Raw genomic sequence first — 18,414 nt, forward strand, 5'->3', positions numbered from 1 at the left:
TTTATTTTTTATTTTTATCAAGAGTAGAAATTGCCTGATAGGTGGTAAGAGCCCCATAAAACTTTTGAATAAGTACTCCATACCTAGATTGCTACTAAACTTAGCCTGCCAATCCAGACCAAATACAGCAGGAYAGTCAAGCTGCTTCTGATACCTTTATATCTTTCAGTGAAAGAGTAAGTTACACAGTTACATAGCAGAAGGTGCTTTGTAGCAACCAGATACACCATTTTACATTAGTCTGAAATTAAACAGAATTTTTTGACTTGTAAGAATTTTGACATATAATGCCTAACTGCTTCATGAGCTCTTTTACAGCACCTGAATATTCTCTCATCAAATGCACCAATGTAAGATGGTTTTGGCTAATTTAGGTATCAAAGGAGACAGCACAAATCTCATTAAAATTTCTCATTAGCTRCAATTCTGACCCTCTGAACACAAAAAACCCCGTGCTGGGAGTTGAGGCATTTTGGCAAAAAATAATCCTCTGGTGCAAGCTGTGGAGCTTCAGACAAGCTACATTTCAGTAAATTATCCAGTGCTCTCCCTGGAGCAGTTCAGCAGCTCCAGAGGCTTTAAGAGAAAGACTACTCTCCATGAAAGGGAGCTCGCAGGCTGAACTCACTGTCATAGCAGTATCCGTGGAGGCAGGGGTTAGAGCTGCACTCATTGACATTGATCTCACAGCGTGGACCTGCAAAGCCCTTCACGCACTGGCAGTGGAATCCAAGGGGAAAAACGTCCAGATTCATTTCTGCTATGCACACAGCTCCGTTCTCACAGGGATTGCTGGCCTCACAAGGCCTAAACTCACAGTTCAAACCTGAAAAAGAAAACGGCAAAGCTGTCAGTGTTAAACTAATGAATATATCCCTGCAGCTGCTGCCTATTATGAGCTTTATTTTCTTTATAACCCTGGTTAAAATCGAGTTAGAGGGTCTCAGAGGCACATATATGTATGTTACCATGCAGAAACATTTATTTKCTTGGTAGAATTAAAMAAAATAAGAAAAGAAAAACAATTTATCTGTYTTGTTTCTATTASTATGGTACATTTWAAAATCTTAATAGCTATCTCATGGRTTTTGRTAGGTATATGTCACAGTTCTCTTTATTCTYGTGCTCTAAAATGGCTAAAAATGCRATTAAAAATATTTTAAAATAATGAATGAATTTTTATTGATGCTTCCTGCTACTTCATCTTGATAACCTGTTGTCACAACTACCACATGAACTGTTTATTCATTAACCCATAATACTGATCAMAAATTAAATATATGTAACAYTGTATAATTGTTCTGCTTGCCATCTATGATTGAACACAAGTTATTTTGCTGAAATTATGTATTTMTTTAATCATGAGTAAATATCTCCGTTATTTATACAAATTCCATGCAATAAAAAGTCTCATACTGTCCCATTGTATCCTTTCCTTACTAACATTCTCTTGTATAGCAGATTATACACCTTTGTCTGGGCCACCCAAGGAACCAAGATTGTGGATCTTGGTGTGGATGGTGTGGGTCTTGGGTCACAGATGCCCTCATCTGAATCTTTAATTTACAAAAAATACATCAAAACAGATTTAAAAGCCCTTTAAAATGAGGCTTAATTTGTTAGAACAGAAACAAGACTGTTTCAGGTTTACCAGTATTGAAACTGAAAATGAGGAGGACAGAGACAACTGAGATCAAATGGCTTTGGGTTTGTAAATCTGTTTGCCTTTTTCACTCAGCGCTGCTGAAGGCAATTCTGTTATTCAGGTTTAGTTTCAGCCAGAGCTCAGTGATTCTTAGGGCTGCCACAAACTGTACACAAGCCCCTCTGAAACCCTCTGATGCCTTTCCATGACTGCTGAAGCTGAGCTGTGTCTATGCTGTGCTTTATGGTGGAACTTCCCAGGGTTTGCTGTGCTCTGAGCCCCCTGAACACTTTGCCAGTGTCCTTGCCCATGGTTAAGTTCCTTTCTGGAGCAGTTTCTCCCTGTCCCAAAACCCTCTCTGTTCCTCAGAGAGGCTGTAACCTGAACCCAGTGATGGCAATGTGACACTGCAAGATAAAACACCTGGATAGTCATGTGGAAAATATAATCCAAGCAGTTACGCTATGGTGGGTTGATCTTGGCCTCTGACAGATGCCCATCCTGCTACYTGCTCACTCCTCCTTAACAGGCAGGTGAAAAAAATAAGACAGAAAACCTTGTGGGCCAGTATAAAGATAGGGGTATCATTTACAAATTACTGTCATGGACAAAATAGAATCAGCTTGAGGAAAACTGATTGAATTCATTGCCAATTAAAAATAGCATGGGATGGTAAAAAACAAACACAAAACTAAAATCACCTTCCTCCACCMATCTTTCCTTCCCAGACTTAACTTCACTTCCTCACTCCAGACCCATCTACCTCCTCCTCCCCCATGGATAGCACAGGGGAATGGGGAGTGGGAGCTGTGGTCAGTCCATGACAGCTCTTCTCTGACCCTCACAATTTTGCCTTCAGTTCAGACTCCCCACTGGCCACAGCTCCTGCCTTCACAATAATAAAACAAATACTGTCCAAAATGTCAGCAGGATTGTAGGTGAGCTGACGGCTGAATTTTTGAGGCTTTTAATAGCAAGAAAAACAAGTAGGAGCAGAACTGCAGAAAAAAAAAAAAAAAAAATCCAACGACCTTTTGACCCCAGTGATGATGCTGACAGAAAAGGATAAAACAACACAAGTTGTTCCCTGTCTTTTTGCTTATGATCTCTCCAATGCAGGATGATCCTGCCAAAGACAGCTAACACTCTCAGATCTGGAATTCATGAAATTGCACAGCAAAAGGAGCCATATGGCTCATTGAGATTTTGCCCTGAAGTTTTCATATTTATATCACAACAGCTTGACATGAGTGAAAACCCTGCTGATTCCTAAAGTGGAATAACAAAAATAAGCTTAACACATGGCTCACAATCCTAAATGGAGCTGTCAGATGATCCAGTAATGCAGTACTCGATYTTCTCTACCTGGAGAGGTAACTTTGGCATTGCATTTACCTTCTGTGCACTTCCTTTTCTCTTTGTGCTTAGTGAGGAGTGCCCCATTTATCTGTTTTCCTGCCACACCTGCTTGAGTTCCTGAGCATTGGAAGGAACTGTGCTTTGAGGAAACTGTCTTTTAAGACAAATCAGTGGGCTCAAGACATCAATTTTCCCTTCGGTGCAGTCTCTAATGGGAACTTGCCAAACAGATTTCTGAGCAAATGAAAACCAGCTCACTGCAGTCTGGAATCATTATTGTGCTACTTGAATTTCTCATTTCTCTGAAGATTATGAGCTCTATCATCTCAATGCCATTATTGCTGAAGTTGTTTTTCACGTCTACATCCCAAGCCTCCTCTTGCTTATTCATGAATACAGAATACAGATAAATAACTCCCCAAGTTTTCTCACCCTGCAGTTGCTTAAAAAAATTGTCAACATGGTCAAAAGTCTCCTCAATTATTTGTGCCTTTTCAGCAAAAGTCAGTATGGCAATATCTGAAGAACTAAGCATTCGTAATTCTTCAGTTTCCTAAAGGTGACTTAATCTTCAACTTTTCTAGATCAAGCTATCTGTAGCAGACATCCACCACAGTATTTCTTTCAATGGTTGCCATTCCATTCTGACTGACCTACAGTCAGATATCATTTTTCTCCTTTTTAAGGAATTAGGGTAAACAAATTACTTCTTTCGTTCTAACTGTAGTAAAGTGAAACAGCACAAAGAGGAAAAAAAAAAACTACTATCCTGCATTTATAAAGAATGGTAAATTAAAGCATGGCCATAAACTTGTTTACCAAATGAGGCTAAACCACATGGTAYTATGTTAGTTCCTAATAATATTATTTTTTCAGTGTCTTGTTTCAAATAATATTCAAYACTCTTTAATTAAATAGTCAATGTCTTTTTCCTCCCGCCCAGCTTTCGTGAATAACATTGCATGAAAAATCTTTTTTTCTGCCACTGTCAGAAATGGCAAAGGTTTAATTCTTATTCTAAAGGTAAGACTGGTAAAACAAAAAGATAATAAAATGATAAGACCATATCCATCCCACTCAGTCCCATTCCATGAACCAATTAATTTTTAACTATCAGTATTGAGAATTAATAACTAAGAAGTCATTCCCTTACTCAGAGAATAACAATTGTTTGTGTTATTTAAATACATTTCTGAAAACCATTCACTATTAAGTAATTAATTATTAATGCTAACCAATGGAAGGAACAAGATAACAAGAAAAGAAAATTGGATGATTTAATGTAGATTTTTTTTTTAAATGGATACCACGCACAAAGATTAAAGTTGTATATTAGTAAGCAGTGGTGGTTACACATTTGCCAAACAAACATTCACTCGCTGCTGTTGTTCTCATATCAGCATTCTTTTACAAAGCTGTAAAAAAGTTGTATGATGAAGACTATTTGGATAAAGAAGCAGCAAACAGGTTATAGGTTGAAAWTTTTAAAATAAAATTAACTTAATCAGAGAACAGCTTTTATGTTTTCAGCATTTTCTCTTCTTGTTAAAGMATTTCTGTATAAATGTTTTACTGTAGCTGATTGATTTCAATACTTCTATTGTCTGCTAAACATTTGAAATGTCTCACTTGATCTGAAAAGTTTCTGAAAGAGCAAGTCTCTGATTATTGACAGAAAGGAATGCTTCGTCAGGAAAACAGTTTATAAATTGTCTTCTCTCAATGATATATCAGATTTTTTAATTGGTCATCAGAGAGTATAAATGTAATGTTCATTAACAGTTAACTGACAAAAAAAAAAAGAGTATGTCCAACAGAGCAAATGTGAAAGAATCTAGCACAGAAATTAATGAATCAATTAATAAGTTCAGTTCATCTTTCCATCTGTTCTTTTTTCCATTAAACAGATTTAACTTTTTAGCTTGTTTAATTCTTGRCTGCATTTTATTGATTACAATAATAGATTGTCTTTATTTTAATAGGCAACTAAAGGCCTCTCTATCAGAATAAACCTGAACAATCCCCTCAAGTATATGTACAGATGATTAAATGAAACAGTCAGTTGAAGGACAATTTCCTTTACAGTTGCACAATATATTGCATTAACTATTATACTTTTTTCTCTACATATAAGCATATACTCATAACATATAGCATRTGTGCCTATTAGCCTACTAGGTATCAAGTAATTAATAATTTGTTTGGAAAATATGCTTATTTTCATTAGGAATGAGAAGCATACCACCTGTTCAGAAGTTTCATTCTGCTGATATATGAATGAGTTTTCTTTCTTAATGTATTTATCTATAATACTTCTAGAGCAGAATTTATAACTACCAAAAAAAGTACGCTGAAAAATATAATTTTGCTGAAAAAGACTGTCCTTTTAAGGCTGTTACTAAAAGTCAAGAGACTAATTTATAAAAAATGACATAAAAATAAATTGCCTGAGATAAATTTTCATTTTTTTATGTGAAACTATTGATATTTGGTTSTTTTATTTGCTCAGCATAAAAGTGTACATGAAACATTTTTACATGTAGTACCAAATTCTACTATAATCAGAAGTGACATCTCTTCRATGTTGTCATTCTTTAGGAAAATAATCTAATAAATAAAACATTTTCTACTAACATATTAAGGAATTAAATCTGACAATAGTTTTCAAATTCAACATTTTGCTGTAAAAGTATGGACTGCACAATATATCTYAGGGCAGACTGATGGCACAATTACAACAATACAATGAAAATAAAAKATCTACCAGAAAAACATGTTGTCATTTGGATGGCAATTTCCTAATTCATAACAGGTAGTCTGGTAATTGTGTTACATAAACAGTCATGAGAACAAGAAACTCTCATGAACTACCAAGCAGGAGCAGCACCTGCGCTGTAATTTTGTGATTGTAACATCACTGCAACGGCATTGTTTCGGTCTTTTTTAACTTACCTTTTAATAACAGAGCTAAAAGACCCTTCTAACATTGAAGTGAATCKCTACTGCTTTCCAAGATGAATTAAGTAAATAAAATTTGTTACAATAAAAATAAAAATGTATTTCGTTATGGGARTTATTGATCTATAAAGGCACTACAAAGCTAAATAATGACATACCTCCCTGCCCCCCCCATCTATATTRAACTTGCTGTTTTCCTAAGAGTCTTACGACACAACAATTTTAATTCAAAAAAATATTTGATCAGTTCAGATAAATGAATGGTTTTGTTTTCATCAACTTTACACAGCTCAGTAGCTCTTATTCTCAAAGGCTTTCATGGATTTACCATAAAATCCCAGGAACACATCTGAGCAAGAACTTAGAAACATAAAATTTGAGTTCCTCACAACTCTAAATATTAAATGTCTTAATGCTAAGAATGAAGATAAAATTATCTCTATTAAAAGTTCAAACCTCTGAGAAACTTAGATGTACCTCTAAGCTTGATATTATTTTAAAAACTACCTGCTTATCTTGATCTGCCATGGGACATAAGAAAAGAAAATATCTCCACAACCAAGATGATTACAGATAAGTAAAAGTAAATAAAAAACCAGAAGTATCCTGGAAGTAGGTAGGAAATAAAAAAAAAAAAAACCCAAAAACTGAAGCATGCATATTTTGATTACTTGAAATTAGGCTCAGTATAATCGTTTAAAAACATAACGTTTTCTTATTCTTCAAATTTATAACAAATCCATTTCTTTCTTTGAAACCCAAATTCTACTTTSCATTAAAGGAATTGCTTTGAGGTTTTGTATATAAGCAGTGGAAAGGCATTTTCTCTGAAATCAATAAGAATTGAAAATCATATTCTTGTTTTTATTTTTTTTTCTTTTTAAAGGAAGGATATTTGAAAAACAATACTTAGCGCTTTTCAAGTAAAAAAAAAATCCTTAATTATCTATGATAATGCAGAACATGCAAGAGTGATGAAATAGAGTATGAGAAAGACTCGCATCACAAATTTTAAAATGAAAATCACACAAAGATGCATATGTTATTGCTCCATACCTGTATAAATTTCTGTAAAAATAGAAAGAATCAATAAATACATTATTCAGGTGCAATGTTTTCTTCAAAATATACAAGTTTATAATGACTAAGCAATGAATGCTCTGTATGCTCATCTTTGAATTTCAAATTTCAGTCTAAAAACATGCTTCACGCTTTCTCAGAAATGAAAAGAATTCCATTAAGGGAAACAATTAACAAAAAAAAATATTTCCCACTGAAATATATGGGAATGCTTTTCAATCTTTATTTCATTTKCATCAGCATTCAACTGAAATTAATAAGATGTGTGGAAAACTTACAGAAAACTTGTATCAAACTCTGTTTTACTTATGGCCTAGGACCTGTGGATGTCAGTTTGAGCTGCAATAATGGCTACCTTTAGTTCTGGAGGTTAAACTCTTCATTGTTCTGAGAYCTTGCTTCATTTCCTTAAAATCTGAGTGATTTGACAGATATTATTTATAACAATTGATATCAACGTTATAATTTAGTACTTTATTTTTCGAATTGGGAGATGACCCTATGATGYAAATAGGCTCACTGTGTACAAAAATAAAGCTGAAAACATTTGCTTCTGTAACCAAAAAAACCCCTCTGAAATCTGTTAAACTTTTATTTGAGCAGCAGCAATGTCTTCATAATTTGCAGGGCAGCCTGGGAAAAGATAACCATGCTTTAAGTCTTTGAAGAATTGTAGTTTGCACAAGCTTTCTGGAAAATTAGGGGCCAGATTTTAGTTTGGAATCAAAATAACTTGTGTCATCTCCATAATTTCAATCTGCTTCCTGAATAGAGGATCTTGTACACCATTCCCACAGAATGCCTCATGAAATTCCATCCTCTTCTTAGCTGTAGAGGATTGGTTTTACACATGAAGTATTCCCAGATTACTCATGGCTGTAAAGGCTTAGAAAATTTTTCTTGTTGATCAAGATGTGTCCCAAAGTGCAAACTAAAAGCAGAGTAGAAACTGCAGCACTTACCTCACTGAATTTGAATGGACACAGTTAAGCAAACAAAGCTTTTAGAGGTGCCTTTGTGTTTTCAGTGCTGATCTGGAAGTCCACAGGTCTCCTACAGATATTGYCATATCTGCCAGACCCTTGTGGATATCCAACATACCCAAAAGCATAAAAATTACACTAGAAATGGTTAGAAAAAAGGCTTTCTCTCTGAATAGTTAAYAGTTTCATTTTGGAGATAGCTGAGTTTATTCATCTACATGGCAACCTTTAGAAGCACTAGAAAACTCAATGGAAATATCAGAAAAAAATTCCAAAATCCTGCAGTGATTTAATATATGAGCCAACAGCAAGTCCCAGCTCATACTGATTTCCATTTAGGCATTGGACATCCTTTATTGTTCAGAGGCAATGCATGTTTCCTAGGTAATATACCCCAAACATGAGCACCCTGCTTCTCTTCCCTCAAAAATCTCCTATCTGATGCAGAGTGTCCTTCACAAATCTATGCATCACTTTCATTTTTCCCCTAAATAAAATTTTGTTTGTCTGTTCAGTGTCAAGAGAGTGGCAAAACCAGATAAAAACTGGTGTTGAACAGAGTATAGTGGTTTATGGTTGAACACAGAGATATGCTACAAAGAGCCACAGGTCTTGCAAACCTTCCCTATTTGCATGGGGCTTGGCACAGGAATATCTGAGCTTTGGCCTATGAGCACTGGAAAAGTAATTGCTCCATTATCTCTACTCTAGCTTTTTGCTTTCATGAGCGCTTACATTTCTTATTATCTGTTTTGTAATTAGCTGTTCCCATAATAGAGTGTCCTGTGCTGAAAACTCCATTATTACTCTTRTTTTCCAACAGACTTAAGCATTTTTTTTTTTCTGCTGAGTAGCCTTTCTTACTAGTTTACTTCCTTTTGCATCATGTTTAATGGTCAATTACCATTTTTGCTTCAGTCTTAATTGRAACACATTTGGAGACATGTGTCATTAAGGCTGCAAGAAATAAGTAGACATTTCCTCAGAACTGAATTTCAATTTTCCTGTGCAATTGCATATATTTGATTTAAAAGGTCATACCTATTAGCAACATCTAGACCAAATACATACAGTGCTTTTTTTTTTAAATGAGCCATGTAATAATTTGGATCAAAGGATAAAAACCTTTGCTCCATTTATTGAAAACAAGTTACTAAACAAGTGGTAGGGTTTTCTCTTCTTTTTTTTTTTTTTTTTTTTTTTAAGGAAAAGAAAAAATCATGTCAGCTCTCATAGGACTATCACATATCCAATATACAGTTCCTAACTGAAACAAGAATTTTAATGTTTTGTTCCTTCCTGAGCTTTCTTTGGAAACAGCAGATTATTGGCTCATTTCCGTGTGTCACAGAAATGCTGTTAGTTAGTTTCACCTTTGCCTTAAATACCAGTGTAGAAAATGGGGGAAATTTGCAGTTCTGGTGTGGGATTGCAAGGTATTTTCTTAGCTATTGATATTAAAATAAAAATCTTTGAAAAAAAGCAGCTTTATAAGCCTTACTTTACCTTCTGTAAAAATGAGCTGGTCTAGAAACTGCAGTGAGATCATTCACCTTCTGCATGCTAAGAATGCTGAAAAGCAGCTTGCCTGACACAGGGACAAACTCACTGTGCTACACTCTCAGCAAGGACTCCTGTCTCATTGTTGTGAGTAACTTCACTGATGTGGCTGTGTGATACATAAAAATGTTGGTATTTAAAGCTGTGAACAGTAAGGTTCCATTTCTTGMTATGAACTTGACTGTTAAAAGAATATTTGAATTTACCTTAGTGTTCTTACAAAACTCTAAAACCACYGAAACAAACAGTATGGATATAATTACAGATAAAACTATGACATTTACTGATTGCAGTGCTTTGAATATGTTTGAATTTCGAATGGAACAAGACAGTATTTCCTGATAGAGCCATGGGAGTTTTCATTCTACCTTCCATGAAGTCCTAGATGAGATACATCCTACCATATGTTTCTCACTCCTTCTGCTCTCAGTTAGAGGACTTAATATCAATTCTGTAATAAGTGTGATTCTATTATAGAAARGCTTCAATTTTAGAATCAATATCATAATTGAAAAGTTATTATAATAACTTCCCAGCTAGGWTATTGTAATGGAATCAAACTCTTAATGATATTAAGAATATTAAAATATTTGATTTTCTTGCACCCAAATCAAATTTATCTTCCTTCCTTTTCCCAGTTCCAGTTACTTTGCCAGCAGGGAGTGCAACAGCTGCTCTCTGTTTCTGAAAAACTTAAATTCAGAATGTCCACTGATAAAAAATGTCCGATGTACATGATTGTCACTGCTATGATATGAACTCAGTTATGATAGGAAGCAAGTGCAAGAGGGAGAGAGTTCTAAAATGCATATTTGCAGGTACTGATATATTACAACCAAGCAGAAGCAACTGTACCAGACCCACTGAGGTTAAATCCTATATGTAGAGCATCACACTGCAGTGTATGTAAGTGGAAGCATGGACCATTTCAGCTTTRAAGCATGGGGTGTAATGATGATTCRTACCATAYAGGTTAGTGGCACAACTAAGAGTCCACTGAACTAGACTTTAATAAGTTGATTGTCACATTTGATTAATTAGAATATGTTCACAAACACACACAGTCCTTCTGGTATAGATAACTATTTTACCTGGCAAAAACATACCATACAAATCTAGAATCTAGATTTTTTTTTCCGTTTAACATTAGTCACAGCATAAACTTGGTTGGGCTCAGTAAATTCTAAGATTTCTGTGGGTTTACACAGGAAATTCTTCCTCTAACCAGATTAATAACATAATATGGTATAGATTTTCTTCCATTAATCAAATCTTGAGCTTCTTCAAACCAAGGTCAAAAGAGTCATGATATAAAAGCATTGGGGTGTTGAAGTTCATTATTTCATACCTTATCAGGACTACAGGTAAAATTCAATGATTTTGGAAAACAGAAAAATCAATTTTCTCCTCCACAAGGACAAGGAACTTGGCTGAAATAGGATGGAAATGCTTTAGCTGTCATATTTAGTAATTAGAACATTATTAGATGTAGACAAAGATGTTATTTCATATCTGAAAGTCTTACAGGTTTATTAAGTTTTCTCTTGAATTACACATAGGTCGTCTGCGAGTACACTCAAGCTGTTCATCTGAACATTTGGGAAAAGTCAAAGGTAGTAATTTCAGTGGCAAAAATTCCAGTGAAATACTAGAATTTATAGAAAGACCATGATCTATGCTGGCTGTGGGGAAATCTTCTCTCAGGGGAACAGTGATGGAGAGAAATGCATCAGTTTTTCAGGGTTCCACCAGCAGAATCAGAAGCTGCAACTCTTTAGTTCTTTCCATCCATTTACTTTATGAAACTTGGAATTTCTAAAAAAGAGTTTGTGCCCACAGGAAAAGTAAAACTTCATTCATATATCAGACTTGTAGAGTTAATTTTCACAACCTGGACTAGAGACATTTGAATAAAAATCTAGATATATATCACTGCTCAAATGATTTGTCTTAAAAGCCATGGATGTCTTCCATTATTCTCTAAAAGCCAATGGAATGAGTTAAAATGCTTTATCTTATTAGACAAATCTGTGCTTTAAAAAACCCAAATAAACAAACCCACTGCGCCTCCCAAGAAAACTACAAGTTCACATTATTACTTTAATTAAAATTCTGATCATTTTCCACATTTATATACAACTAAAGTAAAATTTTTTTAAATATAAAAGTACCTGTAGTGGTTTGAACTAACCTAGGACAGTACCCATTCAGGATATTAGAAAGTTTGCAGCACATAAAAACAAATAGCAGGTATACCTGCTCTCAAAAAACTTGAAATGTGAAGAAAGCAAATATTTGTTTTTTCTTTTTGAAAAAAAAACCAGGAGTAAATCAAGGGAAAGAAAATGAAAAGTCAAAACTTTCTGATTATAATCTTCCTCAGTCTCCTTGTAAAAATAAATAAAAATGGCCAACAAAACAAACGAAAAAGGCAAGATGAATGCATGTAAACCAGTTTCTATATATGGAATCAATTTCTGACAGGCTGTCTTTTGTAAGAATGCACCTCAATGTCCAAATCCTGCTCTGAATTCCTTATCTCTACATTCTATATGGTAAAGGTTTGCTGTACATCTCCTGATAAACTGGTACATGTTCCTGATACATTATATGTTCCTGGGATACATTATATGCCCTTCAAGTCAGAATTTGTGATGGAACAATCAAATCATTACCATATATTATGGAAATACAGATTATTTCCCAGATAAATGACAGCATTCACAATGCAGCATTTATTGTTTTCCACTGAGAGTATCAGAAGGAAAAAAATCTGTGAAAAAGCTCAAAGCCAAAACAGGYGTTGCTATATAATTTTTGCCATTAACATCATGTATGTACTTTCTTAACTAAGTAATTCTGTAATCTGTAATTAGCACACACAAAGATGCTCATTACAATAACTTGACTATATCCACACAATTAGAAAACATAGTTTAACTAACTATTATGTTGGCTTATTGTGAATCTGTTAAAGGCTACATTTACAGCACTTCAATACTAAATAAACAGATGATGTGAGACAGAGGTAGAGCTGTCATATGAAAATAAATCTACTTTTATTTATACCGATATAAATCTAGGTACAATCAGTCTAAGAACTTGAACTTGGAAGGTGTTAAACAAAGCTGTAAATAAGTAAACAGCCTCAGACATCCCGTAACAAAAATATTATCATAGAATTGAAGAGAATCATAGAGTCATTTTGGTTGGAAATGACCTCCAAAGTCACTGAGTATAACCTTTGACCAGACATCACCTCTTTAACTAAAGCACAGCACTAAGTGCCAGGTCCAATCTTTTCTTGAATGCCTCCAGGGATGACAACGCTGATGCTTCCCTGGACTGCCCATTCCAATGCTTAACCACTCTTTCAGTGAAGAAATTCTTCCTGATGTTCAACCTGAACCTTSTGTGGCTCAACTTGAGGCCATATCCTTATGTCCTGCTGCTGGCTGACTGGGAGAAGAGATCAATCCTTGCTAGTCTCCTTTCAGGAGGTTGCAGAGAGTGATAAGGTCACCCTTGAGCCTTCTCTCCAGGCTAAACAAGCTCAGCTCCCTCAGCCACTCCTGATATGAATTACCCCCCAGAACCCTCCCCTTCTCCATTGCCCTTCTCTGGAYACCTTCCAGCCCCTCAATGTCTTTCTTGCAGTGCGGGGCCCAGAACTGCATACAGGATTTGAGGTGTGGCCTTGCAGGGAGGGACAATCCCTGCCCTGGTCCTGCTGGCCACACTATGGCTGATACAGGCCAGAATGTCATTGTCCTTCTTGGCCATCTGGGCACACCCTGGCTCATGTTCAGCCACTGCTGACCAGCACCCCCGGGTCCTTTTCTGCTGGGCAGCTTTGCAGTCACTCTGCCCCCAGTCTGTAGGGATGAATGGGGTTGCTGTGACTGAAGTGCAGGACCCATCACTTTGTCTTGTTGAACTTCATGTCATTGACCTTGGCCCACTGATCCAGCCTATCCAGATCCCTCTGCAGAGCTTCTATGACTTCCAACAGATCAGCATTCCCACCTGACCTKGTGTCATCTGCAAAYTGAGTGAGGGTGCACTTGGGCCCCTCACCTCGATCCTTGACAAAGACATTAAACAGGATGGGCCCCAATACTGAGCCCTGGGTAGCCCCACCAGTGACCGGCCATCACATGGATGTGGCACCTGTCACCACGACTCTCTGGGTCTGGCCATTCAGCCAGTTCTTAACCCAGCAAAGAGTGCTCTTGTCCAAGCCTTGAGCTGCCAGCTTCTCCAGGAGAATGCTGTGGGAGATGGTATCAAAGGCTTTACTGAGGTCCAGGTAGACAACACCCACAGCCCTCCCCTCCTCTACCAGGTGTGACACCTGAACATAAAAGGAGGTCGGGTTGGTCAAACAGGATCTGTCTGTCCTAAACCCACGTGTCTGGGGCTGATCCTGTTGTTGTCCTGTACATATCTCACAATCACATTCAAGAAAATCTGTTCCATGACCTTGCCAGGTGCTGAGGCCAGGCTGACAGACCTGTAGTTCCCTGAATCCTCCATCCAACCCTTCTTGAGAATGGGCATCACACTGGCCAACCTCCAGTCACCTGGGACCTTCCCAGGTAGCCAGAACTGATGATAAATTCTGGAGAGTGTCTTGGTGAGCCCTTCCAGCAGCTCCTCAGTACTCTCAGGTGGATCCCATCTGGCCCCACAGACTGGTGAGTGTCCAAATGTCATAGCAGGCCACTACTTCCTCCTGTTATGTTTTCAGGGGATCTCAGTCCCATTTTATGGGTCTTGCCAGCAGGGCTCAATTTTTCCATTGAGAGTGTGAGACACTGCTAGTTTCTTGAAGGAAGACTGCAGAAAGGTTTACTTTCTGAATTTTAAATTGCTCACTTAAATATCTAAATTAATATCAAAATCTTCTGGAAATCTGGCTCCTTTTGTAAGAAGCACTCATGAGACTAGTATTTGTAACCAGATACTGAAACCTATTTTACATCTTCCTGCACAGAGTCAATTCTGGTACTGCAGTAGTCATTCACTTATTATTGTACTGGATTTTATTCAGTGGAACATAAATTAAAACTAATAAAAATGACAAACTAAATTTTGACCATTAATTAAAATAGTAAGAACAAACATGAGTGTTTGTTCGTGAGCTCATGAATAATGAATTTTATTCAACCATCTTCCCTAAGGGCCAAAAGTCCTGCTGTCTCAACATACCAGGAAAATTGCCTTTTAATGATTGTTCTGGAATCCTAAGTAAGTATCATTATATTGAACTGCTCGAGGAAAAATGTGTTTATATTCAATTTATAAATCAATAGGTACTTTTAATTGAGACTATCACTTGAACTAGATTTGCTCAACACCACACAATTTGTTATTTTAAATTATTTTAGAAGTAAGAGTTTGAAATTTAACCCCAAAATTCCTATGAAAAAKGTCACAATAATCCTTGCAATTTAAAAGTATTTCCTTTAAAAGGGTCAAGAGAAATAATCACACACAGTTTCTGGATTCCAAGATAGCTATGAATTGTTTTCTAAAAATGATAAAATAATTTAGATAATGCCATGACCAATAAAATTAGAAAGAAAACTGCATAGCAAATCGACCAGTCATTGTGATGGCATCTGAATGGGTACATAATTATTTCGTAAGCAATCTTACTCTGTTAATAGGCTGATTTTAAAGTATCAATTATGATTCACAAAAAAAAACCCCACACCTAGCAGATGTATAAGCAATATTTCCTTCACCTTACTTGCAGCCTAAGGCATATATGGCTGACCACTTTGAAAGCTTTTCTTAAGAAAATGAAGGACTAATAATGCTGTAGGAAGAGTGAAATGCATTTAGACCATTGACAGAAATGCCTTCTAAAGTTAATTATGTTTGCTCTCCCCTCTCCCTTGGTGTTCATTACCTTTAAACGGAGCCACACATTGGCAGAAATAATTACCAGGTTGGTCAATGCAGGTGGCTCCATTCTTGCAGGGAAATGAAGCACACTCGTCTATATCTGTTTCACATCTTGCACCTTTGAAAAGATGAAAGATTTGAACACTTACTAAGAAAATTGGGTGCCAATTTCCAATTCATTTGCACCGAAGAAACTCAAGCAAGTCGTGAAGATAAGCTAGCATAMACAGCCACACAACTAATATCAGCATCCATTTCGTTCTTATCACCACGAATACACACCAACTTATTTCTGAGTTGCTAAATGGTAACCAGTCTTCCCTGTGTGTGCAAGCTTTGAAGACCTTTTTAAATGCAGACTAATTTATCTTGTACTATGTACTTTACAGATGTAGTCAGTGTTCCAGTTTGTTGGAATGCAAATTAAACATTCAGGGCAGATAAAGAGAAAAAACACCAGGGCAGATAAAGAAAAAATTAGGATAAACCACAAACAAATTAGTCAATGATGTCTTAATGGATGCTTTGTGGATTACCTGGCTATGGAAAACAAGGTTTACTAGGAAAACAACTCACCAGTAAAACCAGGTTGACAGATGCATTTATAGCCACCAATAARGTCTACACACGATGCATTGTGACGACATGGGGAAAAGTGACATTCATTTATATTTGTTTCACAAGTTRTACCTATGAATATACAATCAAGCAAAGGGGAAAGAAGTTACTCCATGTCTTTAACATTTAGTTAAAAACCAATTTTAATTTTAACTCAATATATCTCACATATTAGAATCAATTTGACACCCTTTTTCTATTGAAGTCTGGGTGTCTACAAAAGATGCTCTTCTTCTTAATATTTAAGTTGTTCAGTAATTTTTCAAGAATATTAAAATTACTTGAACTTATTAAAATTAGTCTTCTAATTTTCTTATTATATGAATATAGAAGAAAAGACATCAAATTGCATTAAATACAATAGACTGCATTGCAGTGGCATGAGAGGAAATATTTCTTGCCTTCATGATAAGGCAAAAGATGTATTCCCAGAAAACTGGAAAAAAAAAATCTGTTATAGACAAGAAGACATTTTATTCCAATCTAGACTGTAACTAAAAATCCCACATAGCTACTTAAAGTATAAAAATACTTTATTACTAATATTTGCCAGTGAACCTAAAGTTTTATCATTGAAGAATAAATGAAAAATTACATTCCTTGCAAGGTTTAAGAAGTGAAAAAGAATTTTAAGAAATAAAAATGCAAGTGGTAGTTGTTCTGAATATATGGGCAGTAGAAATGTAATATTTTGCATTGTGAGTTATGGATTGATTTGTATTTCAATGATTAAATATCCATGATATTTAAAAAAATGGTGCTTTAAAAAGAAAATGGATACACTTTAAATTCTTAATCTAAGCTGAAATCATGGCTGCAGATTTCAATGCAACCACTTATCAGAGTTATTAAAATTTTCATATAAATTGTACAAMTATGCCAACCACAAAACCTTTACCACACAGTTGCAATATTTTTTTTTCTCAATTCTAGGATATTAAAGCTTCCAAACATTTAAAAAGTTTACAGAAAATAGTGTCTCCTATTTGCAAAATTTCGCTGAACCCCATAGATTTATTTTCAAAAGCCAAGACACCAGTTAACAGAAAACACCTAGTTCCATGCTGCCATGAAAACAAAATGGGTAATTTGGTCAAGATGCACTTTTTTCTAACTGACATGTGTATGACTTCAGATGACACGCATCTATGAATGCATGCATCTCATCTGATATGCTAAAAAAAATTGGTGTAAAACTCTAAGTAGATTTACAAATTCATCATCCTGTGGATTGTTTTATACCTTGAAATCCATCCTGACAGATGCAACTGAAGGCATTCAGGTGATCAACACAAGTAGCTCCATTGAGACAAGGGTCGCTAAGACACTCATCCACTTCAATCTCACAGTTATGACCTGGAAACGAGTGAAGGATTAATTTCATTAGGAACATGCCACTGGTGAAATATCAGTGCAGACAGCAAYAACAAAATGAAATAACTGAGCTTAGGTACAGGGAGCTTTTACCAGTGAGACATAAATTATCTCTGGGGAATTMATTTCTTGGTGATTAAAGGAAAAAGCTGAATATAATGTTCAAAAAAGATTTTAGAAATTCCACTACAGATATACTCAAAAGATTGCATATTTTTATAGTTTAGGGACAATAAAGTCTTGAGTTTTCCTAAAATATCACAGAAGTATAAATATGGTTTTACTCAGAAAAAATAATAAAAAACCACATTTTTTCCCTGTAATATTTTTTTCCCATTAGTTTGATAATTTATGTGTTGTTTTAAAGATGTCTATGGGAARTATTGAGAAATGTTTTCATTATGGACAAATATTTTAACACTAAAAAAAAATCAAAAAGATATTGACATATATTGGTAAATAGTCAGAGAAAAAATATTAAACCTGATTTCTAGTTGAGAATGATGTATATAAGATGTTTTCTGGCATAAAATTTGTTATTACTAATGCATAAAGATAGGTAAAGTTCCTTATTTCTTCAGATAGGTTTTAAGGGTTTTAATGGATCACAGAAAATGTATAAAATTACGACTCTACTGTTATGCAGATATAAGAATTTAAATAAAAAAACCAAGCATTTCAATTAAAAAAGATACCACCAAGGATTATTACGAGTAACATCATACAATTTTATTTTCTATTTTTATCAAATTGTTAAAATAAACCAACCACAGACACAGGATATAGCATTYCATTGCATTAATGACAAAAATACTACAGATAATAAATGGCAGATTATTTCTTATGCCTACATTAAGATGTAGAACAGCAAATTAAGAGGTATGCAATCTTCTCAAGATCTCAGTTCCTCTGGTTGTCTGTGTC

The 18,414-nt window shown here is 35.4% G+C and overlaps 1 protein-coding gene across 1 annotated transcript in view; it reads right to left on the minus strand.

The window, feature by feature from the left end:
* EYS (eyes shut homolog) overlaps nucleotides 1-18,414 on the minus strand; it is a 685,229-nt gene that overhangs the window by 462,643 nt on the left and 204,172 nt on the right. The window contains exons 16-19 of the mRNA XM_057369428.1: nucleotides 17,359-17,472; nucleotides 16,075-16,188; nucleotides 15,503-15,616; nucleotides 629-826 (exon numbers count right to left, since the gene is read on the minus strand). Of these exons, the coding sequence (XP_057225411.1) occupies nucleotides 629-826; nucleotides 15,503-15,616; nucleotides 16,075-16,188; nucleotides 17,359-17,472 (540 nt within the window). The remainder of the gene's footprint in view (nucleotides 1-628; nucleotides 827-15,502; nucleotides 15,617-16,074; nucleotides 16,189-17,358; nucleotides 17,473-18,414) is intronic.

This window comes from Malurus melanocephalus, unplaced genomic scaffold (assembly GCF_030028575.1).
Source record: "Malurus melanocephalus ecotype Western Australia unplaced genomic scaffold, MMel_1.1 scaffold_109, whole genome shotgun sequence".
Taxonomy (NCBI): Eukaryota; Metazoa; Chordata; class Aves; order Passeriformes; family Maluridae; genus Malurus; species Malurus melanocephalus.